Source organism: Zootoca vivipara, chromosome 1, assembly GCF_965207765.1.
Source record: "Zootoca vivipara chromosome 1, rZooViv2.hap1.1, whole genome shotgun sequence".
Classification (NCBI taxonomy): domain Eukaryota; kingdom Metazoa; phylum Chordata; class Lepidosauria; order Squamata; family Lacertidae; genus Zootoca; species Zootoca vivipara.
In genome coordinates this window covers 39,653,873-39,678,306 of record NC_142582.1, presented here as the reverse complement: position 1 = coordinate 39,678,306, position 24,434 = coordinate 39,653,873, and the positions used below count along the sequence as shown (strand labels likewise).

The 24,434-nt window shown below is 38.7% G+C and overlaps 1 protein-coding gene across 7 annotated transcripts in view; it reads right to left on the bottom strand.

Annotated features, from left to right (window-relative positions):
* NCKAP5 (NCK associated protein 5) overlaps positions 1-24,434 on the bottom strand; it is a 492,200-nt gene that overhangs the window by 145,844 nt on the left and 321,922 nt on the right. For all 7 annotated transcript variants that reach the window (XM_035130237.3, XM_035130308.3, XM_088652144.1 and 4 more), the window contains one exon: positions 4,249-4,317. In XM_035130237.3, coding sequence (XP_034986128.3) covers positions 4,249-4,317 — 69 coding nt within the window. The remainder of the gene's footprint in view (positions 1-4,248; positions 4,318-24,434) is intronic.

Genomic DNA, 24,434 nt, shown 5'->3' with positions numbered 1-24,434 from the left:
TCCCAAAGCTTACAGTTCTTAGAAACCCACAGTTTAGCACTATTCCCCTACCCACTCCCATACCTTCTAAGGTATAGAAATAATTGCAGGGACCAAATTCTGGAGTAGTACAAGTCATAGGACTGAAAAAAACCAGTACCATTCAACTGATTTTGAAAGAGATATCATCAATTTTGCTCAAGCAGAAGGCTTGGCCCTGGATGTTTTCATGAGGTCTAATTGTTTCTTGATTCAATATTGACAAAACAGAACATCTGTCATGACAGCAAGATACTGTTAAGTGCTACTTAAAATTAAAATGCCTACAGTCATCATATGTGCTTGGATGGCACTCACGCCACACTTTATATTTATTTCATCAGATTACAAAACATCGATTAGAAGGATTGTGTATAAAACTATTTTTTTTAAAAAAAAAACACCCCACCAGATATTAACATTTGCACCACACATTAAATTATCTAATACCTTATTTTGTTTAAAAAAATGACCTATTTTTGTACAAACTAAAAAACCTTATGTTGTCAAAGCAGAGCCCTATTATATCTGAAGCTTGTTCATTTGAAAATAAGCACACCTTGCCGTTATTTAAAAACAAAACTCCCCTTTCTTCTCAACAACTTCATTGGAAAAAAAATGTAACCTACTCATATGAACGGAAACATGAGCAGAAATTTCAACCTAAGTAATTCTGCTCCTGTATGATCCAAGAGTTTGATTTGATTCATACACTTATAACATGACCTATTATCACTTCTCCCTTTCCAGAACTGGTCTCTAACCTAAGGCAACTAGGGAATAAACCGTCACATAAAATAGTTCTGTACATGATTTAACACAAGACACAGACTAATACTACAGCCATAATAACCCACAGCAGTAAATATATTGCATCTCTGAAATCCATGTGTGTTGCCCTTTAGGCTTTAAGAACTGACATCCAACAGCATTCCTTCTAGCATGTACTTTTAGTTGTAACATTGTTTGGTGTACCAAAATTGAACAAACCCATCCAATACATTACTTCTTTACGAAATGACATGACATGAAGCCACTTACTAGTAAAATAAATAAATAAGCAAGGAAGGACGCAAGCAAGCAAGCAAACAAACAAACAAACAGCTATGTTCAGAACCCTACAAGATTCTGCGGACTGTGTCCAAGTAATTTGTAGCAGTTCTGCCTGCAAAGGCACTGAGTGCTGCGCCGAGTGGCATAAGCAGAAGAGGGAGCAGTGCAAGCACTTCTGATCTGAATAGCTGAAGGTAAGGCAACCTAGTGGCAAAGGATGTTGGAGAATTCTGATGAAAGTGGAAACAGGAAAAGGAAATTGCTGATGTTCGCTTTTTTTGTCCCATGCCCAGAATGGAAATAAATCTAGCAAATACAATTAGTATTCATGTTGTTGCTGATTTCAGTCCACCACCACCAACATGTTAATTGATTATGGCTCTCCCCCCACCCCTTACCATGCATTTCCTTCTTACTGAAATGAATGGGGTAGAATAACAATAATCCCTTTACCATCATGTAGAAATCCAAGATCTTTATACTTGGAAAAGCTGAAGTAATCTCCCCCATCATCTTAATTTAAAACAAAAACAAAAAAACCTCACCATAACAAATTTGGAGGATTTCTGGACTATCTAAGAAAGAATAGCAACAGAGCTAAAATAACCCAGGATATCTTTCCAGTAACCTGGTCATGTTTTCGACTGACAAAGAATAAAAATAAGAATAAGCTTTTATTATCTTATTTGCATGGCATGTTAATGACAGCTTTTAGTTGCTTTCAAATACAAGTTAAACATTGGTGACATCTTTATATTTTGTGTGGCTAATTGCAAATGCTAGTATAGTAATTTTAAGATGTTGTAGTGTGGTGTATCACATTGCCCTGATAGAATGCAGCTGAGTCTGACATAAATCTTTACTGGCATAATAACATGAATAAATATTATACCACCTCTTGACAAAAAACTGACAATCAATTTCCAGAATAGGAAACTAGGATTAAGCATTTAAACCTCAGGCCCCTGAGATAGAAGAAGGTAATCCTGTTTCTTGCATTAGGTTTCCTAGAGACAAGGAGATGGGTTTAGAATTTATAGATATATTTATTGAATTTTAAATAAATGAAGCTCATCCTTATATAATGCATTGCAGTGCTATTTACTTTCAAGTTCAATCCAAATGATTGATCTATCTACTTTAGAGGAAATAGCAGAGATAGACAACTAATTTCAAAACAATTGTTTGTTAGGATTACTATCAGAATTTATAAGCGACTGTAATTGTCTCAGATTCTGATTCCCCCCACCCCAGACTTTACAATGACTGAATTTTATGGGTAGATACACTCACAGAATATTAATTTGTATATCAGGGCAAGAATTTGTATTGCAGTTATGAAGGTTAGGTTTATAACAAACAGAGAAGAAAGCATAGGAACAAAGTGGACATTAAGGTTTTTAGAAAATAATAATGAGGGCCTGAATCCAGCAATTTTGCACCTCAGCTCTGTCTATCAGTTTATTTGATGAGGATTTGTGCCTATACACAGAGTCTAAAACAGCTGAGTAATCCCATGCCATCAAATCAAATTAAAGTTTATACCGCTGATATTACTGAGATGGGGAATGTCACTTTTGTGATCATCTACAACTGCTCAACTCTCCAATCTATGTTGTCTGCCCAGCAGCAAACCCTTGTGCTATTAATCTGCCCATAAACCTATTCCAAATTTCATACCGTAAACCTGGCATCCATATGGGCTGATCAGAAGCCTTAAAGTTTTCTGCCACGGTCACTGGAAAAAATAAAACAGCCCGCTTGTGCATGCCCACATGCGATCAGAAGATTTGTGTGTCACTTCTAAATATGCGGTAGCATAGTGCTGGGGACACTTTCACCTCAAACTACATAGAATATAATTCTTGTGTGAGCAAATAAATTGACTTTTTGTAGTTATGGCTATATTTTTCGCTGCTTGATAAACCCCAGAATCCATATAATCAGAAGCAGCAGGTTATTAAATAGGTCTATATTCTAGCTGAAAAGTTTCTGTAGAAACTCGCTCCAAAACAGCAAGTGTTAAAATTGCTTTGATTTCTTATGGACACCCTCAACCTATATGTGGTACTTAATGGTAGTAGGTTTCTTGATGGAAGGGATAGTGTGGAAAGTCTCCCAGCTGGGGGAAATGGTATAGCTGGACCTGGTTTTATAGCCTTCGACATAGGAAGTTCCCAAGAAAATGTATGTCTAAACATATATTATTCAAAGCTGCTTCTGACAAATATTGTGAAAAAATGGGGGGGGGGAGGTGTCCCTACAATCTCTATTTCAATTTTCAAAATTTTCTCTTAGCAGAGCAGGCCAAGAATGTCTTAAACTCAGGTGGTTAAGCTGGGTCTTATGAGACAGAGACCCACTAACTTTCACTATCAACAGTTTCCCAGCTGATCTGGAAAATACAAACTTGCAGACTGAGTTTAGGTGACTTAGAAGGGAAAAAAGGAAATAGAACTAGACATGGGTCACAATCCAAGTTGATATTATTATGGGATGTAAAATCTCCAAGTTGTCTGGAATGCCTTAGATTGTTCATGCTTAATTAGGGTCAACAAAAGAAGAAAATGGTTTGGAAAATCCTCTTTCATTTGGGATGCAGAATATGTCATGGCTAAAAAGGATTATTACTATTACCATAATCTATTGCTGTACTTCTCAAAATGTAAGTCAATGGCATCACAGAATTGGTTTGTTCAAAGTGAGCATGGGTCTTGAAGATAAATGCAAAGAACCAATGACTTTTCAGTGTTGCATTATGGATTTAAATTAACCAACCCATATTAACCTTCCTCGTGTAGATCCACTCAGTAAAAGAACAGGAGCACCACTGGACCATACTACATGACAATCAAATCTATCATTCCATCAAGGATTTGTAGGTGAAGCTAATAACAGTATTTAACTTTGGACCTTTAAAAAAACCCACAAAAACTCTTTTGTTTCAAAGGGAGCTAATTCCACTGCTTCTAATCTACATCTGGATTTATTTATTTTTTAATTCTGTGTATGTCCCATGGGAAATCTCTAGAATCCTAAACAAAACTACAAAAATTGTTCACAATTAGTATATTCGGGATTATTTTATTATAAACTGACTAACAAATAAAAATGTAACCCAATAAGAAAGGGAAGGGTTGCTTATTGGAAAAGTGACAAAACACTGATCCACCTTACTTCATCAAGGCAACGTTCATACTGTTCTCTCTGATTTTCATTTTCCATAGCCAGTGCGGAATTCTCTGCCTGCAAGACAGAAAAGTAATGCAAATTAATCAGTGGGCATGGTGTGAAACATGACAACCCAATCAATACATTTACCCTATACACCTCCTCAGGATCTAAAATAAACTCGGGGTGGGGATAAATAAATAAATAAACTAAATCTATGAGCTCTCATTTGCTGTTACAAATAACACAGAAATTCTATTAGCTTTATGAAATTACCACAAAATACATTACAATTTAGAGAACGGCAGACATTGCTATTCTACACATCTCTGTAATCTATTCTTGGCAGATGCAGAAAACAGCCTTTAGTATAAACACTGCAGTGGATATTTTGCACATCAATTTTCTTTTATTCAAGCTTGCCAAGCTCAAATGCTTGAAAATCATGAGTCAGGGGCATTCTCTTCCCTTTCCAAACCACAAAGCTTAGCTTAATATTAAGAGATTTAGAGATACAATAATAAAATGCAATTTCTTTTTATCATCCGAACATTGCAGCATTGATGGATAGCACAGCCATATTTTAGGAGTGGTTTTTCTTTCTGATATCATAAAATCTAGAAATGCAGCACACACTTTTCTCTTACACTGGGTGCAATGGCTCAAGCCTATTTTGTCCAGTGTAATAGGTGGGCAGTATATAAGCTCACCTCCAATTATCATAAATATATATAAATACAGTTCACTGCTGTAAGACTGGAAGAGTTGGTAAAAATGCAGGGCACAATCAGCCAGTATAAAACCTCTCCTTTCCAACTAAATAAAGTGACATTGAAAGCAGCAGAACTTTAACACATGGATGGTATAATATACAAATTGTGCAATGTGGAAGCTTATCAGGGAATCCAGAAGTAGAACTTGAAATCTCATTATCTGAGACTGGCAATTGACCTAAACTGTGACTGCCTGCACAGTTCCCAAATCTTTGATCATGCACAAATAGAATAGGGGCATCTAATATCAACCCTTTTAGTGACATCAGCATGAAGTATCTAGATTGCACTGGCTAATTATAATGTACTAGGTTGGACCTTGACCATCTCATGCTGTCTGGTAAACATAGCAGCACCTCCTCTCTGCTGCACTCTGGGCTCCATCTCACGCCTTAGTGTGGGTAGGGAGGGGAGGAATTATAGACAAACAGCAAATATAGCCTTTAGTGTTATGAAAATAATCCAAGCCCTTGTGATGTCAAACTTTCACTTCCACGTTGAATTATGGTCATCTTTACAAGTAGAAGTTCCTTGTGCCATGGCTAGTGACTGTCTCTGGATTAGAATATTAACCTATTTTAATTTTCTAGATTAGATCAGAATGTTTTTGATCTGCCACTCTGAAAAGAAATGTCACCACTATTCAATCACAACTGAACAATGGGAGCTATAAGAGGAACTATTTGAATAAGCAAGGAATGCTGGTTTGTCATCTATGGCTGTCCTGGATCAAGACAGCCTGTTATCAATAACCCATGTTCTGGATATCTCATGGCTGTGGGACTGTAGATCAGTGTTTCTCAACCAGTGTGCCTCCAGATGTTTTGGGACTACAACTCCCATCATTCCTGACCACTGGTCTTGCTAGCTAGGGATGATGGGAGTTGTAGTCCCAAAACATCTGGAGGCACACTGGTTGAGAAACACTGCTGTAGATGTCCTTGAACATGGTCTGGAAGCTGCAGCTGGTGCAGAATACTGCTGCCAAGTTAAGCAACTGGGTAGCGAGATGGGACAATGTAACACCAATGCTAGATACTGAGTCCTGGTTGCCTATGTGCTACCAGGCCCAATTCAAGGTGCTGATAACAGTTTACAAAGCCCTAAATGGCTTTGGTCCTCATAAGTCCTCATAAGATGCAGAATACCAGTCACTGCAATCCTTAATATAATTTTTTTTTGGGGGGGGGGTAGGGCTCTGCTTGCAATCCCTACCAGGATTCATGGAGAGGGGATGGGTTCTTGACTTTGAAATAATCTCCCCTTAGTTATGTCTGTCTTCCATATTTTAGTTCTCAGATTCAACTGAAGACACTCATTTTCCCAGGCATTTGCATTTCATTTTTGGGACTCTTATCCCTAGGGCTGCACATCACACTATCTTGTTAATTAAATGTTCAGTTTGGTTTTTTTTTTTACTGATGGTTGATGTATTTTGTTCTTATGTCGTCATATTTCACACTGATGTTGTTTGGAGTTAGGGAAATTCAAAAACCAACCAACCAACAAAATCATAAATTTAAACTATTCATTCATTATTTTATTTCTGCAAGATATAAAGCCTTGTTTCACTCCTGTAAAATATTTGCTTGTATCTTGGGAGAAGTCTTTTGGGATATGGAATCCCTTTCAAATGTATTAGGACCAAATAAAAGTTCTAAGCCATCTAGGCAGCACTGAGTCTAAATATTAATTCCTCCAGAGGTGGGAACAAAATAAAATAAACGTTCAAGCAAAAACAAACACTAGCCTTGGGAATCCAGGCATGACACCTGGTCTCTATGCATAACCTTCACATCACGTAACCATGACACCGCAATCAATACCACACATAATTACAACCATTACATAGTTTACATTGCTTGCTTCTCTTTTAATGTTCTGACAATCTATGAAAAGTGTTGGGGGCTTTTTTGTTATTGGTAATGAAATCAAGTTACGCTAGGCTTGTGCTAGCACATTAAGGCTGTGATCCAAATAATTAATTGGCATGCAAGTAAGAGGACCAGATGCACAGCTCGAGCTTTCCCCCGAAGTTTTCTCTGAAACACTGCCCGTTCCCAAAGAGGCAAGCTGACATTCATCTTTAAAAAGGGGTCACTTCCCTCACACCAACACCCATACATCACTTCTTTGTACCATATCTACTTTGGTTAAATGATGAGAGCCACAGAGTGAGGTAGCATTCCAAAAGCTACTATACTTGTGTGATACAACCAAATTGTTGTGATAAGAGGAGGGAGAAAATAATTTCCCTCTGGAATAATCACCTCCATATTAGTGTACAGCCAGCACACACTGAGGCTACTCAGGGCCAAATCAATTGTAGAAGCGAACATTGCAACTGTATTCCAGGGCAATGGATTCAGGAGAGTAGACACAGCTGAAAAGGAGATGAAGAAAAGAAGTGACAGCAGAACTCAGAGTGGGAGGGATTGGTGTGGGATGCCACCCCACTTTGTGGCAGACACATAACTAAGCCACTTGTACATGTGAAATTAAGATATATATTTTTGCCCTTACATGTATCACTTTACACTTGTTTACACTGAATTGCATTTGCCATTTTACTACCCATTCACTCAGTATGCAGGTCTTTTTGGACTTCTAATGATCTCATTTTATTTTAATGATCCTTAACTGTTTAGCACCATCAGCAAACTTGACCACTTTGCAGCTCACCCCTAACTTCATAGATCCCAATACCAATCCTTGGGAGACTCCACTTTCTACATCTCCCCATTCAAAGAACAATCCATTTATTCCTACTCTCTGCTTCCCACTACTTAACCAATTCCTGATCCACAAGAGGATCTCTCATCTTATTCCTTGACTGCTAAGCTTACTTAGGAATATTTGGTGAGGTACTCTGGCTTTTGAAAGTCAAGTCCAGAGATCACAGTGTCAACCAGACCACCTCTATCAATAAGCTTGTAACAGAAAATGTTAGAAAGCAAACTTGATATATCTGAATGTTGAACTTTTAAGTCTGAAAATGGATTTGAATTTACACAGCTGGAGACTCTTCTTCATTTTGCTACTGCAGTGATTTAGATATTTACATTTTTTGCTGATTTGTACTCCCTGGTCAGAGAAACAAGAAAGCGGTGCTTGCTTGCATATTTTTTGCTTAGCCCATGTTCCCCAAATACAAAATTAAGAAATAAGGATATGAGAGTCTTACAACTAATACAGTATAATCATATAATCATTTGATAGGACAAGTTAGAGAGATATTCATAAGGATTCTGATCCTAGAGGTTTTAAATATAAACTAACTGGATTTTATGCAAGCTTGGTGCCTATCCTTCCCTTGATTGCTGAGCAAATCATATCCATTTATTTGACATTTTGTAATAGGGACTGAAATAGGAAGGGAACGCTTCAATGACTTCATTTAAGACCCTCCTGCCAGCCCCCTAAGGATGAAAAAGCAATGGCTAAATACATTAAATCACCAATAATGTAACAGAGCATTGGAGGTAAAAATAAAATAAACTGTAAAATATAAGGAGGTCTATTTTCTGTTTTGCACCTTAGCCTAAAAAATAGGATTTTATGTCACTCTTAGCATGCATGCTGCATACCTTTCTTCATCTCTTTGAAATCCATGATTCTACATGCTTGTGCCTAGATTATGCTTACCTCATGTATTGTCACATGTCTATAAATGTATTGAAAGTGTATCTCAACAGCTTAAGATGAGCATCATGAGAAAGAAAGTTTGCAGAATTACGTAGGGGAAACATGTATGTAAAATTTCTTCATGGCATCAGTTATCTCACAGTAGGCTGAGATTAATTTTTAAAGTCTCTGTGTTTTCAGCAACATTTACATTTTTAGCAAGATAGAGTTGTTGTTTGTTGAGCATCACTTCAGATTACAAAATAAGCAAGTCTTTCCCTTTTGTACACATAAATCCTAGACACCAAGCACTATAGATTCAGCTCAGCTCTTGCGCCAAAGTCGCATAAATGTATAGGGAGACCTAGCATGACAGAAGCACCATGAATACTTCTATGCTGTTCTTATTTTCTTATAATCTATGCCAGACATCCCCAGACTTCGGCCCTCCAGATGTTTTGGACTACAATTCCCATCATCCCTGACCACTGGTCCTCTTAGCTAGGAATCATGGGAGTTGTAGGCCAAAACATCTGGAGGGCCCCAGTTTGGGGATGCCTGATCTATGCCTTAAATTTTGTATGTGTGTTTTTTCTTTTGTTTGTAAGCCACTTTGAGATACAAGTGTAGTATAAAACAAACAACAAACAAAAAAACAATACAACTGAGAAGGAAACCAAAGCGAAATGTTTGGCCCATTTAGTTTGTCTATAACTTGGGCTTGCAATATATTTTCCACCCAAGTCCTAGATTTCATACTGCCATAAGCATGGTCTGGTCATGCAATGCTTCCAGGTGCCCTATGCTAGTCAACAGGTAGTGGAAAAAATAGATAGAAAAGTAGTGGTAGTGGAAAAAATAGATAGAAAAGAAGAATTCCTGGATGCCAATAATAGATTAGATTTCTTTATTGTCATTGTGTAATTACAATGAAATTGGATGCATAGCTGCCAAGTTCTCCCTTTTTTTTTAAGGGAAATTGCCTTAGGCAGTGAGAGATTTTACTTTCTTGGGCTCCTTGATCACTGCAGATGGTGACAGCAGTCACGAAATTAAAAGACGCCTGCTTCTTGGGAGAAAAGCAATGACAAACCTAGACAGCATCTTAAAAAGCAGAGACATCACTTTGCCGACAAAGGTCCGTATAGTTAAAGCTATGGTTTTCCCAGTAGTGATGTATGGAAGTGAGAGCTGGACCATAAAGAAGGCTGATCGTCGAAGAATTGATGCTTTTGAATTATGGTGCTGGAGGAGACTCTTGAGAGTCCCATGGACTGCTAGAAGATCAAACCTATCCATTCTTAAGGAAATCAGCCCTGAGTGCTCCCTGGAAGGACAGATCGTGAAGCTGAGGCTCCAATACTTTGGCCACCTCATGAGAAGAGAAGAATCCTTGGAAAAGACCCTGATGTTGGGAAAGATTGAGGGCACTAGGAGAAGGGGACGACAGAGGACAAGATGGTTGGACAGTGTTCTCGAAGCTACGAACATGAGTTTGACCAAACTGCGGGAGGCAGTGCAAGACAGGAGTGCCTGGCGTGCTCTGGTCCATGGGGTCACGAAGAGTCGGACACGACTAAACGACTAAACAACAACAAGCCTTATGCTGAATAGGCTTCCTCGCGAGAAAAGGGAAAACTTGGCAGCTATGATTGGATGCTATCCCATAAAATCAAAAACAAGAAACAGAACAAAAAACACAATATGCAGGTTTGGGACAAGTACTCTTTGGTCAGAGAACACCAGCAAAGATTAAAAACCACAAAATATATAGCAAAGCAAATTGAGGACATATAGGCTGTTAGACCTTTAAAATATGGGCTTAGTTAGTGGAGAAAGCTCCTAAATTACTGGTATAGGAACTTGAGAGGCTTGTAAGAGCCATGGCGTTTGAGCTTGGAGCAAACAGCTGAGGCCTCTTTACACACTGAGCTTCTCAGGTAGACTGAAGAACAATATGCTTGATTGCCTCCCTCTTAATGTGAGGGGGGGATGACCTAGCGAAGCCTGGCATGACAGATTACTCTGTGGCATTAACTCCTTCATGTGTGTTGGTTATACTGTATAAGACTAGATATTCCACATTTTTTTCCTGGTCACTGAAAGCACAGCAGCCCGACCCTTGGAGGAAAAGGCATAATGCAGTCTGCCTTACTTCTACCAACACAAGAGTCCATCAGGAAATGAAAGTTTTCCAAATCTTTGACAATTCTACATGGTTGTTGTTGTTATACTACTAATAAACACATTCTTATGGTTTGGTGCTTAATATGTACCTTGGAGGCAGTCTCCTTTCCTATCTTGTTAATTTTCTTTAAACTGCTGAGACAAGCACTTTATGTATATGAGCAATAGTAAAAAAAACACAATTAAATGAGAGGGGAGATTAGTTTGGAAAAAATATACTTTGGACTGATGTCCCTCTGCTGATGGAAGAAATCTATCAGTGGAATGAGGAAGGAAGTTTTAAAATAAAACAACAAATTCTCTCCCCCAAGTAGTTCTCTGCCCAGATCTGTTCTGGAGAGTCTATGGAACAGAGTTTTTGTTTGTTTGTTTGTTTTTTTGAGTGGGGGCAGTGTTGGGAAATCACCAAAAATTGTCCCCTTCCACATTCCACTGATGGGTCAGTGGAGGGACACCAGTTGGATACCATCCACAATTTGAAAGCTGTATAATCTAAGTGACTTGAGGGTTAATATTAAAGGTTTCCAGTTTGGTCTTGTGTTTACACCAGGCAAATCTACAATTAGGAAATCATTTTTAAAAGAAAAATAAAGCAGTATTATGTGTACATAATGCATTGCTTCTAACACAATCACACAACCAAAATATGTGGTTATCTTGATGTCTTCTTCACATCAGATTTTGAGTATCTGAAAACTGTCACAATGACTACTGTCCAATCACTGTTAAATTCCACCTAGCTAGTTCAGATCCATATAACACAGCTTACATTGTACAGTAAATAAGAAGCCATCAGAGATAGATTATTGTGGTTTTCAGTCACTGCTTCTCATGACATAACATATGGTTGGGTGTATGTCCATAAATCAAAGGAAAGGAAGGAAGAAGATTGCTTACCAGTTTTAGTGGTTTCTCATTTTGACTTCAGTTGGGCCTTTAATGAAGGAAGAATTCACAGGTGTTTGTGCTATTACAACTAAAGCCTCACAGCAAACTATTTCCCATTGAACCATTACCCACAGCTACAGCATCAAGTGAGCCAAATACACCATGTAACACTTTCCCATTAAAGGAGTCATTTACATATTGCTCCAGTGACTATTAAGATACTAAAAGATCCGACTGATGAGCGTACATTGACAGGTATTTCTGAAATAGGGTTGGAAAAAGAAAAGACTCACCAACCACAAAATTAAATAGGAATTTTGTTTTTGACAGCAGTGCGATAATCTTAAGAAACTTTAAATTACCTTCATTAGATAAGGCTCTCCCCCCAATCTACAAACAATTCAAAAGGAAACACATTCAAATCATTTTGAATGAAACATGCACTGCTGGTGGTTTGAAAAAAACAAAACACTAAGGGCTTAAACTCTTTCATACATACCATATGTTGCATATGTTCAGCTAGTGATGGCAACCTAAGATTCAAGGCACCCCAGAGTGCCATGACACACAGGTTGAAAACTACTGTCATAACCCAAGATCCCTTATTTTGCTGGAAAAGAACTATGAGGTATGGAATGTTATCAGTAAATATATGTGAGCCAGTTTTATAGAAAGATGCTTGCGAATCACAGAGTGATGCAACATTATTATTTTACCACCTCGTAAGAGATACAGTGGTACCTCGGGTTACAAACGCTTCAAGCTACAAACGCTTCATGTTACAGACTCCGCTAACCCAGAAATAGTACCTCAGGTTAAGAACTTTGCTTCAGGATGAGAACAGAAATCATGCTCCGGTGGCACGGCAGCAGCAGGAGGCCCCATTAGCTAAAGTGGTGCTTCAGGTTAAGAACAGTTTCAGGTTAAGAACGGACTTCCGGAACGAATTAATTTCTTAACCAGAGGTAGCACTGTATAACGAAAGGACTTAAAGAGGTGACTCGTATGTTCAAAGAAATGGAAGGAGAAGAAACTGAGAGGACTAAGGAATGCATATCCAGGAGGAATAACAACAACAACAACAGCATCTTGCTGAACCTTCTCTTTAGAACTGAGTTGAACTGTCAAATGATTTTTTTTGTAATATTCTTCATGATATTATATAATTATTAATTTATAAACGTAATTATATACTGCAATTTCATAAATATTATCTAAGGTGGTTACAACTACTAACATGCAATAGGAATAATAACAGAGATAAAACATCAACTGACTATTACGGAATATGTTTTTCTTAATTGTTTACATAAGCCCGGCAGCAATGAAAGTCTTCAGCAAACACGTGAAATGTACAGTGGTGCCTTGACTTACGAACTTAATCTGTTCCGAATGCACATTCATAGGTTGAAAAGTTCGTAAGTCAAAAAGCGGTTTCCCATAAAAAGCGGTTTTTCTGAAAATATTCAGAAAAAATTGCAAGTAAAAAAAAACGCATTTAAAATTCATAAGTCGAGGAAACCACATTTAAAACTGCCAACGGTTTCTGTTCGGATGTAGGGAAATTCATAAGCGTGCGGCCATTTGTCCCGTTCGTAAGTCGAAAACTTCGGATGCTGAGTAATTCGTAAGTCGAGGGACCACTGTAATATAGACAGTGCCTTCTGAATCTCTATTGGAAGAGCATTACACAGGAGTGGGCCAATAGCACTGAAGGCTCAGTTTTGTGTTGATATTGAATGAACCTCACCAACTCGGTGAGACAACAAACTGTGATCCTTCTCAGTTATCTCCACTTAACACAGTTATGATACGACTATGGAATTTCACTGTCACTGATGTCACTAGACCTTTTACTTACCACCAAGGCAGAATAAGTCACACCAGATGTAAATGGCAAAGCTACATTGTATTAGGGAAGATAATTAACTAGCGCATGGAAAGCTTAAATATTCTAATGAAAACTGTGACAAAGAAACAACCTGAATTTCCCGCAGGAGGAAAGAGGAGGGAAGCATGCAGAGAGAAAATTCTGCCTGGCACACCTATAATTACAGAGGAACAAAAAGCAAAAGGGAAGAGAAAGTGGTAGATAAGGAGCGGGCAGTATATTAGCTACTGCATCAGCACCAAGGGAAAAGGAAATGAGGGTTTAAAAGGTCTTGTGTCAAGTTGAACCTCAACTAGCAACTAAAAAATCTTTGAAGGTATCACTGTTAAAGGTCAAGGCAAACAGAGTTATGGCAGTGAACTTTAAAAACACTGACAGAATCCTAGAACACTAGTTACCATGTACATTTCCTTGTTATTCATACTAAACTATTAGTCTCTTTATAGAGAGGATTATTGATTTACACAGAGACTCATTTAGCATGGCCCATTCAGTACATTAAAGTTGTTCAAGTACTTCAAATGTACTCAACATCTTTAATCTTTTTTATTTGTAATTCCCTACATTCTGTGCTATGAGGTACAGACACTCCACCATTTAAGGCTTTCAACAAGAGGCTTGAAATTTTTAAATAAGGGCATCCAGTTCTCTTCATATATTTTTTTCAAATATTCAAGGCCTGCATTACTAGCTGCTTGCTTTACCCCCCCCCCCTTCTCTAAAGAGAGAGACAACAACCTTATCCTGCTTATTTTAAGTCCTAGTAAACACTTGGCCTTCATTTCCCTCTGCCTGGATTGATGCACCAGTGACAAGGTGTACTCTCAGATGTCACCTTTTTACTGCTTCTTATTTCAGCAGGTAGAACTCAACCACCCACCCACATCTGATTGAGCTGCTCTCCCATCTTTATCACAGGACAGTTGTTTATAGACACTACAAATCAGTTTGGATCACATACACCCCAGGCTGGAATTTTAAAGGCGACAAGAGTACCCAGAGTGTCTTCTGGAACACTCAGCAAGTAAAAACACATCAATTAAAATGTGACATCTATTAGCAATTGAACAGAGGCTATAAGGCTTAAATTTAACAAACACTATACTGCAACTACAGTAGGAGCACAAGATGCCCATGGCTCAATTTACTTTTTGGATAGTTTTATACTATAGCCCAATAGATCTTTGTTCTACATGTGTTGATAAATTTGTACACTTTGCTATTAAGGAATATATCTATAGAGGTGGCACATTAAGAGTAGGTAATGGACTATTGACAAAGCTAGTTGGGTAGTTGAGGCTGATGGGAGTGGAATTTCAACAACATGTGGAAGACCACTGGTTCCCTATCTCTGTGCAACATGTAGGTTAGTTTTAGGGACAGTGATTGGCCCAAGGCTACCCAATGTATCAACAGCTTTCCAAGCATTTTGACCTAAACAGTAGGTAAAAGCAATGATTTAGAAAATAAGCAACCAATTCCCCCCTTTTCTGTGTCTCACAGATGGTTTTACTTAAACCTATGCAGAACCAAATATTGAGTTTTCAAATATTGAGTTTTCACTGCCAGTTTTTAACAGTGAGTAGATCGCAGTTTCTTCGGAGTTGGCCACCCCTGCTATAAAGCAAGCATGTCCAACAGGTAGATCATGATCTACTAATAGATCACTGGACATCTGTGGTAGATCACTGGCTCCCCCCAAAGAAGCTCAGCAACTTTGGCTCCCCTAAAAAAAGCTCTACATGTTTGCCCCGAAGCCCCCCAAACAGGGCTTTCCTTCCTTAAAAAAAGAGCTCAACTTTGACCTGAACCCCCTAAAACATGGATGGCTTTCCTTCCTAAAAAGCTCAACAACCTCGACCAATTTTTACATGAACCCTCCCCCCCCCAAAATACAGGGCTTTCCTTCCTAAAAAAAGCTCAACAACTTTGACCTGAACCCCCCAAAGGGGGGTAGATCACTGCCAGTTTTTAACTCTGTTAGTAGATTGCAGTCTCTTTGAAGTTGGCCACCCCTGATATACTGTATAAGGGATACAGCATCTGTGTGCCCCACAGCTGGCAACTAAACACCTTCCTCTCCTTATATACAACCAGCAACTACTTTAGCTCTGGTTTTTTGTTTACCATGATTTGCCACTTTGTCAGATGACACTCATTATTTTAACATTATATCTGAACAGTCCACTGTAGGTTAATTGGGAGGTGGTACATAATCAGAAACTTATAAGTCATATTGATAGGAAGACTGAAGTGCTGAAATAAAATTGTAGAGGTAATAAATATTACAATATGGATTTAAGAGTAAGAATAAATTAAGAAACCAGTGTTAAAATGAAGCCTAGGTGTAATGAAAGCTAGAATAACAGGCATGGTATACATAAATTAAGACTAGATCCTGCTGCAAGAAAATTGTGAGTGATACTGCTATTGACTTAAATGAGGAAGTCAGAATAATCCATTGGTCATCAATTGAGAGAAAGAAATTAAAATGAAATTTCAATCAAAATCAAATATGACTGCTCTGACTACATGCAGGATCTTAAAATGTCCTTAGTAAAGATTAGAACAATTAATGGATTTGTATGTTTGTGTATTCTTACTATGAAATTTGACGGGTCTATTAATATAACCAGCTTTACTCTTTAATTGCTAGTTAGTGAATGAGCAACTTCATTTTGAATTTCCAAATCTATAGATTGAAGCAAGATTTATAAGACTGCAATGACTGGACAAACACACACCACCTGTCTTACAGCTGTCTCTGTAAAATGTTGAGCCTCAGTTTTTCTGAGATAACGTTAGGCATTTCTGCTGTGCTTGCATAATATTTTTCTCAAAAGATGCTCTGATCTATTAAAAAAAAAGCTTGTGCAAGAATCATAACATCCTTTATTGTCTTTCTGTTTACTGCATGATGGTTAAGACTGACAAGCCTTTAAAACCTTCAACATTTTCTTTCCTGGAATCGCCGAAATGTCTGGAACTGACATTTCAAGAGAAGGTTAAGAACAATCTCTAGCAAAATAGAATGTGCCACATGCTTGGACTCCTCTGCCAGAAAACAAGTGATCCTGGCTTCAATGTTTAAGCTGTTTGTCCAATGCAAAGTCCATCCATGTTAAATAGTGTTAGTGATACAGCCCTTGGACAATTGAACACTATATGGGTCATTAAGGGGGTTTGATTATTTTCTCAAATCCTTTGGTAAGTTTACAAATGGAAAATTCCAGCACTTAACCTACGTACATAAAATAAATAGAAAAATAATAATAATAAATGACATACTACAATCTAACATGCAATATTAAGAAACTCAATATATAGAACCTTTTTATGCTGACCAAGGAGTACATGTAGAAACACAAAATGGGTAGCATACATATTTAAAACATAGATATTATTTAGATGGAGTGAGAGGCTATGATGCTATTCCTGCATTGCAGGGGCTAACTGACCCTTAGGGTCCCAACTCTACAATTATATGATACTACCGGTACTAGATGAGAATTAATGTTGCTTAATAGTATAGCTTATTAATAATACACAGATACCCAGAGCACAGGATTTGGAATTCTTGGGCTAGGTATCCTTGAAATGTCAATAGAGTTCTTCAGTAAGATGATCAAACATGGCAGACAAACTTCCATGAAAGACAGGTTGTCTTCCATTGCCAACCTTCCCCTGTAATGTGTAGTCGCAGGAGATTATGGATAATATTCAAGGGTGTACTCACAGCTCATGTGGAGCAGTCCTATGGTCCACCAAATGTGGAAAATGCCCTGAATAAACTCAATTACAGTGGTACCTCGGTTTAAGAATAGCCCTATTTACAAACTATTCAGTTTACGAACTCCACAAAACCAGAAGTAGTGTCCCGGCTTGCGAACTTTACCTTGGTCTAAGAACGGAATCCAAAATGTGGAAGGGCACTGGTGGTGGGAGGCCTCATTAGGGAAAGCGCTCCTCGGTTTAAGAACGGTTTCGGTTTAAGAACGGACTTCCAAAACAGATTAAGTTCGTAAACCGAGGTATCACTATATACCTATGCAGGGTCCCTTGATAAGCAGATGTAGAAAAGATTCCTTAAAGGTAGGATTCTGAAAGCTCCTAGTCTAGCACAACAGAAAACCTCAAAGTAAAGCCAAGCATTTTTCTAGTTGGAATGGAATAGAATGCAAACGATAACAGGAAAAACCAACATAAAATACTATAATTAGAATGTTTTTCAGACAAAATCTACATTTGCTAACACAACAGTGTTGGAAGGTATGCATGATACCCAAGAAGGCAATTCCATTGAGTCATTGTTCTGCATTTTAAGCTTTTTAACTATTGAGTATAGCTGTCTTACTCTAAATTCTGATTCACGCATTACATCCCTCAGTCACTTCAGCATTTTGGACCTCCTTGCCTTAGAGATTAACTGTCTTTCTTCTTTAGCAAAGGAAAGGAGAGTTGGGGGAGGGGAAAGAAGCGTCACACAACAAGATCACTGCAATGATATCTACCATGAAGTCACAGTAGGCTATATTTTCAGCAATACTTGATGAAAGTGGACTCCAAACCAGAATGGAACTCCATGGCTAACCTGATTTTTTTTTAAAAAAACAAGTGTTCCGCAGGGACCTAACTTCCCATTGCTATTCCAAAGTGCTGCAATGCAGCCCCCAAATCTTGAATGGCAAAAAAGGCAGGTAAATGTGAATTCACATACAGTGGTACCTCGGGTTAAGAACTTAATTTGTTCCAGAGGTCCGTTCTTAACCTGAAACAGTTCTTAACCTAAGGCGTGCTTTCACTAATGGGGCCTCCTGCTGCCACTGGTGCGCAATTTCTGTTCTTATCCTGGGGCAAAGTTCTTAACCTGGAGCAACCACTTCCTGGTTGGCAGAGTTTGTAACCCGAAGCGTCTGTAACCTGAGGTACCACTGTATTACATTTTAAGTGTGCACTTGTCCAGACATTTTACATTTGCATGGATGTAACAGTGCAGTGTACACATGCAACCTAGATGAGTTTACAACCACATATATCATATTGGGACACTGTGAATGACTCCCTACAGTATGTACACAAAGTGGTAAGACACATTTGCCTCAAATAAAATGTCTGAAGTGACACTTCAGATGCAATACTCAGATAAAGAAATGTGGAATAGAAAATGTTTGTTTGTTCTTGTTTTCCTTTAGCACACGTTTTCTTTTAAACCTAGAATGGAACATGAATGTTTAATCTTAATTATGTCACTGGGGCCAATTGTTTGCTGAAAGCAAAATAACTAAAAGGATGAGCATTGTGCAGTGAGAGAACCTGAGCTTGAATTCACACACTGCATAATTATCATTTTGTTTTCTTCAAATCCCTGTTTCCTTATCTACCCATCCCTTATTAGCATACTCATCTTCTCCTTAAATCTGCTTTTAGGTTTCAAGAGGATAAAGCTATTCTGATTTATTTATGGAAATTAATCTGTCACCAACTTCACTGAGATAGGATCGGTTTTCTGATATTTCACAGCTGGGCTTTTGGAGATGTTCAGAGTAAACACGTGGTTAATAATATCTTCCATTTTGAGGCACCCTGGAAGAATAAGGACTAGAGCTGCAATACCAATTTTCCTGGCACACATCAATTTCTGTAAATAGAACTAAAGTACTGTATAACAGCAGTAAACCTAATTGCTTCCTCTAAATAACATAGAACAGATATATTTCAGTCAACTATCAATTTAAGTTAGTTCCTTAAAGTTTCAGAAGCTGACTCAGTCTTCAGACAATACATTTCATTTCATTTCTGTTCAGAAATCCCAATGATTCGGAGAAACAGTAGTTTTTAAAAAGTATCGCCACAATATTCTCTCATTAATAGCCTCAATGGTTATCTACATGACAAACAGGATTTAAAGGAAAATAAAAAAATTCCTTCAGTAGCACCTTAAAGACCAACTAAGTTTATATTTTGGTATGAGCTTTCGTGTGCATGCACACTTCTTCAGATACACTAGAAACAGAAGTGTCAGACCCTATATATATACAGAGGGTGGGGGGGGATGGGTGGGGGGCTGATGGGAGGGGTAAACCTGGAGATGGCTGTTAATGGCTGCTGATGGCTGCAATTAGTCCTGGGTTGAGGTGCTAAAGAGAGCTTGATCATGCATAATGAGATAAGAATCCGATGTCTCTATTCATCCCAGGTGCTTCCATGGTTTTAAGCTTGGTAATGATTTCCAATTCAGCAACTTCTCTTTCCAGTCTGTTCCTGAAATTTCTCTGTAATAAAACAGCTGCTTTGAGATCTTGTATAGAATGTCCTGGGAGATTGAAGTGTTCTCCTACTGGTTTTTCAGTCTTATGGTTCCTGATGTCAGATTTATGTCCATTTATCCTTTGGCGTAGGGTTTGGCCTGTTTGTCCAATATAGAGAGCTGAAGGACACCGTTGGCATTTGATGGCATACACAATGTTAGAAGATGAGCAATTAAATAGTCCTGAGATGGTATGTTGGATGTTGTTGGGGCCAGTAATGATGTTGTCCGGGTGTATGTGGCAGCAAAGTTGGCATCTGGGTTTATTGCAGGCTCTGGTACCAGTGTCCATGTTAAGTCTGGTGGTTGTATTATTGTGGGTGAGGAGTTGTTTAAGATTGGGTGGCTGTCTGTAGGCAATGACAACATCATTACTGGCCCCAACAACATCCAACATACCATCTCAGGACTATTTAATTGCTCATCTTCTAACATTGTGTATGCCATCAAATGCCAACGGTGCCCTTCAGCTCAGGACTAATTGCAGCCATCAGCAGCCATTAACAGCCTTCTCCAGGTTTACCCCTCCCATCAGCCCACCACCCATTCCCCCCCACCCACCCCCACCCTCTGTATATATATAGGGTCTGACACTTCTGTTTCTAGTGTATCTGAAGAAGTGTGCATGCACACGAAAGCTCATACCAAAATATAAACTTAGTTGGTCTTTAAGGTGCTACTGAAGGAATTTTTTTATTTTGCTTCGACTCAGACCAACACGGCTACCTACCTGTAACTAGGATTTAAAGGATTTGCCATTGACCTAAATAGGGCCAAGATTGTACCCAGTGCCATTTTGCAACATCTCTTCTTGTGGGAAGAAGCACGGGAGCCCCACAGCTATTATCGGGGGGGGGGTGTTTCTAAGGATTCTGACATTTAAAATATTTTTTAGTTAGCCCCATGCACTGCTAAAGGTTTCCTATATTACTTTGGTCAAATTACTTGTGTCAGAGAGCTACAGAAATAATAACACAGAGACAGTCAGTCATCTTGAAAGATAGCTCACTTACAGATGTGTTGAGTGAAATGGAAGAAACTACAGCTCATATGCTATCTTGCAGCAATAAATAAGTCCCTGTGCATGGGTAAAGAGGAGCAGAGATCATAGCCAGGAAATATTTTCCGAGTGAGTGAATTATTCCTATAAATGGGTATATTTAATGATACCCTAAACAAATCACAAGTCATAAGAGAACACACATCAGATCACTTTAGCTGTTCTATGTGCAGTCTAAGTCGAGGACACAGAGGGAGGAATTCAATGTCGCACTAAGAAGATGGTTCCCACTGACAAGCCAAAATGGCACTATCTCACTTCCCCTCCCCACACACAGTTCCAGGCTTCTCCTGCCTCCCACCAGAGCTAATTTCAGGAGGAACTGAAGATGCATGGGAGGAGGGGAAAGCCCTGTTGCACAAGTGGAATTCCTTGCACCGGGCTTCCACTGACGGGGCAAGTTAGTTATATTCCACCCACAGCATATACATACCAATCAATCAATCTTTATTGACTATAATAAAGATCAGGCAACAGAAATAGCAATAATAGTACATATACCTACATCAGCACCAAGGGGCAGAAGCACTAGACCACAATTTTCAAATTACAAATCCTGAAGCAACTTACAACATCATTTAAGATTATCTAGATATTCTAATCACAAAGAGAGCAATAATCAAAACAGTAGTAAAACCAGACAAATTAAAATGAAACCACAGTGAAAACAAACAAAATATTATCTTCACTTGTCAGCTAAAGACAACCAATTTTTACATCAGGCAAATAATTAAGGGAGGCAGTTCTGTATCTGAAGTACCAGTACTGAAAAGGTCCTATGTGAGCATTCCAAGGGGGGAAAAGTTGATGCCTTGGGCATTCCTAAAGTATATGTCTGGACTGTAGTCTAAGGCACTGAGCATCAAAAAGGCAAATATTATAGCCATTTTCAGAAGCTAGAACTCAGGTTCTGATTGAACGTGTGAGCGAGCAGTATCCACGATTGCGCTTATCCCCATCCCAAAGAGCATGCACCTTCCCTTGACGTATACGCAATGGCACTGACGTTTGAAAAGAGGAAGATATTTGCAAAGGGGAATCAGAAACCATGTGACAGCATGCCTATCAGCAAGGGCAGAAGCATGCCACACAACATGGGGGGCGGCAGCAAGGTTAGCCAGTGTGGCCGTACATTTCGAAACAGGACTTACAAGTCTAAATGTAAGTCTAAATGTAACTATCTTCAGGGGAATCTCACTCACTAGTCACAATGTAGCCTAGGGAAGCTAAACAATGGCATCCACCATGAGGAAATCAGGCAGATACATTACTCCCCATGGCATTCTGCAGGTAATACCAATGAGTAATTTATTACTTGGAGGGAGAAATGTTCACAAGGAACGATGAATAAATTAATGTGTGGAGTGCTATGCAATGTAATATATATCTAGGATCGATCATATTTGTTCACACAAATATGCTGGTGATGAGGATATAACCCTCCATATAAGAGGTCACCGTCAGGGCAAACAGACTGCTTGACAAAATATAACATCTTCACAGCTTTATACATATCCTATTTGTCAACTAAAATAACACTGTATCCACCATGACCAACATATCTAAAGGGACATTGATATTGCTTTTCTGCTTATAATTGGAAATATTCAGTGTTGAACTGTTAGTCCTCAATTTCTCCAAGGAAAACAAAGGGAGTAAAACAAAAAAAAGTAAGGAGAGAACTAAATAGTTCAAACAACTGAAATTAGAGAATGCTTGTACCAACAGAGAATGACTATTTTGTCAAAATGTGTTAACATGTGTTAATGCCTATCTGTATTTATTTTTTATAAACACTAAACATGCCACATATTGACCAGAAAATAACTTTAGAAGTCTATGCCTAGAGATGACTTGGATGAATAAAAAAATGTTCAAGGAGCACTATTCTGTTCTCATTCTATCAGAGGGGAACAGGGCCATTACTATATAACAAGGAATAAGATGTCAAGTTGGCAATAAAGGTAAAGGGACCCATGACCATTAGGTCCAGTTGTGTCTCTGGGGTTGCGGCGCTCATCTGGCTTTACTGGCCGAGGGAGCAGGCGTATAGCTTCCGGGTCATGTGGCCAGCATGACTAAGCCGCTTCTGGTGAACCAGAGCAGCACACAGAAACGCCATTTACCTTCCCACCGGAGCAGTACCTATTTATCTACTTGCACTTTGACATGCTTTCGAACTGCTAGGTTGGCAGGAGCTGGGACCGAGCAATGGGAGTTCACACCGTCGCGGGGATTCAAACCACCGACCTTCTGATCGGCAAGCCCTAGGCTCTGTGGTTTAACCCACAGCACCACCCGCGTATTGGTTAATGGATAAAAGGCCAGTACATGTTGCTGAATCACTTCCTCTTCACTTCTGCCCCAACTTGTCAGGGAGAAACAATCCAAAAAGCCTTTGCTTGTCATTGCATTCAGACAAGGACTGTGGTTTGTTTCTCCCTAACAAACAACAATCAGAGAGGCAAAAAGAGACCATGGCTTCATGGCTCTTGGTTTGGGGAAACAAGCCTCAGACCCAGGCCTGGACATACCTAAAAGCCAACTCCCACTCACAGAAGAGTGTGCAGTAGTGTGCTGCTAAGTCTTGAAAAGCCACTAACCATGTCTTAACTTTATGTGTGACGAAAACCATAGATGAATACTTACAGAAACCTCTATGCTACAACTAAGGCAGAGATTAGGAATCTAGTTAAGATGATTCAGCAGAGTAACTTGAAGCTAAGGATGTGTGAGAATTCCATTGTAAACAGAAACAGGAGTGGAAACTGCTAATGTTCACTTATTTATCACATGTCTGGAACAGAAATCAATCCAGTTAATACGAATGTCCGCTGTTGCTGCTGCTTTCCATCTGCAAATGATACATAATTGATTGTTTTCACCTCATCTGTACTGCATTTCCTTTACACTGAAATTAATTAGGTGGGATAACATAACAATTTGAAACTTACGTAGGTTACATAATTTCACTGCAGCAGTGAGATGAATGACATAGTTTTTGGCAGAAAATGAACTGCAGTGAAATGGAAACACAGTAAGGAATAGGGTCTAAATTAATGCATCTATTAAATTATCAATTTTATGGTCTTTATTTGCATTTCATACCTGGAAGGAAGTACATTTCAGAGAAATTGTCTTTAAGATCATTTTCAAACTGGTAAGAAAAATGCTACTTCCAGTCTGCAAAGTAATGGTTCTCCCCCCCTTCTTTCCTTTCAGCTTATTGATTGAATTGTGTCCCTTTTGATCTCAAATGGTTTTCTCATGTTTGAAGTTGTATTTGCGCTTTCCCTGGAAAATTCAATACAGCTAATAATGGGTGGGGAAAGAGAAAAAGAAAAATGCCACATTGTAGTTTAGATGGAAACTTCGTGCATTAACTCTCACAACACATTAGAGCTCTAGCTGGGTAAGGATATTATTCTGCAGCAGAAAGGGTTTGGCAGATCAACATCACTG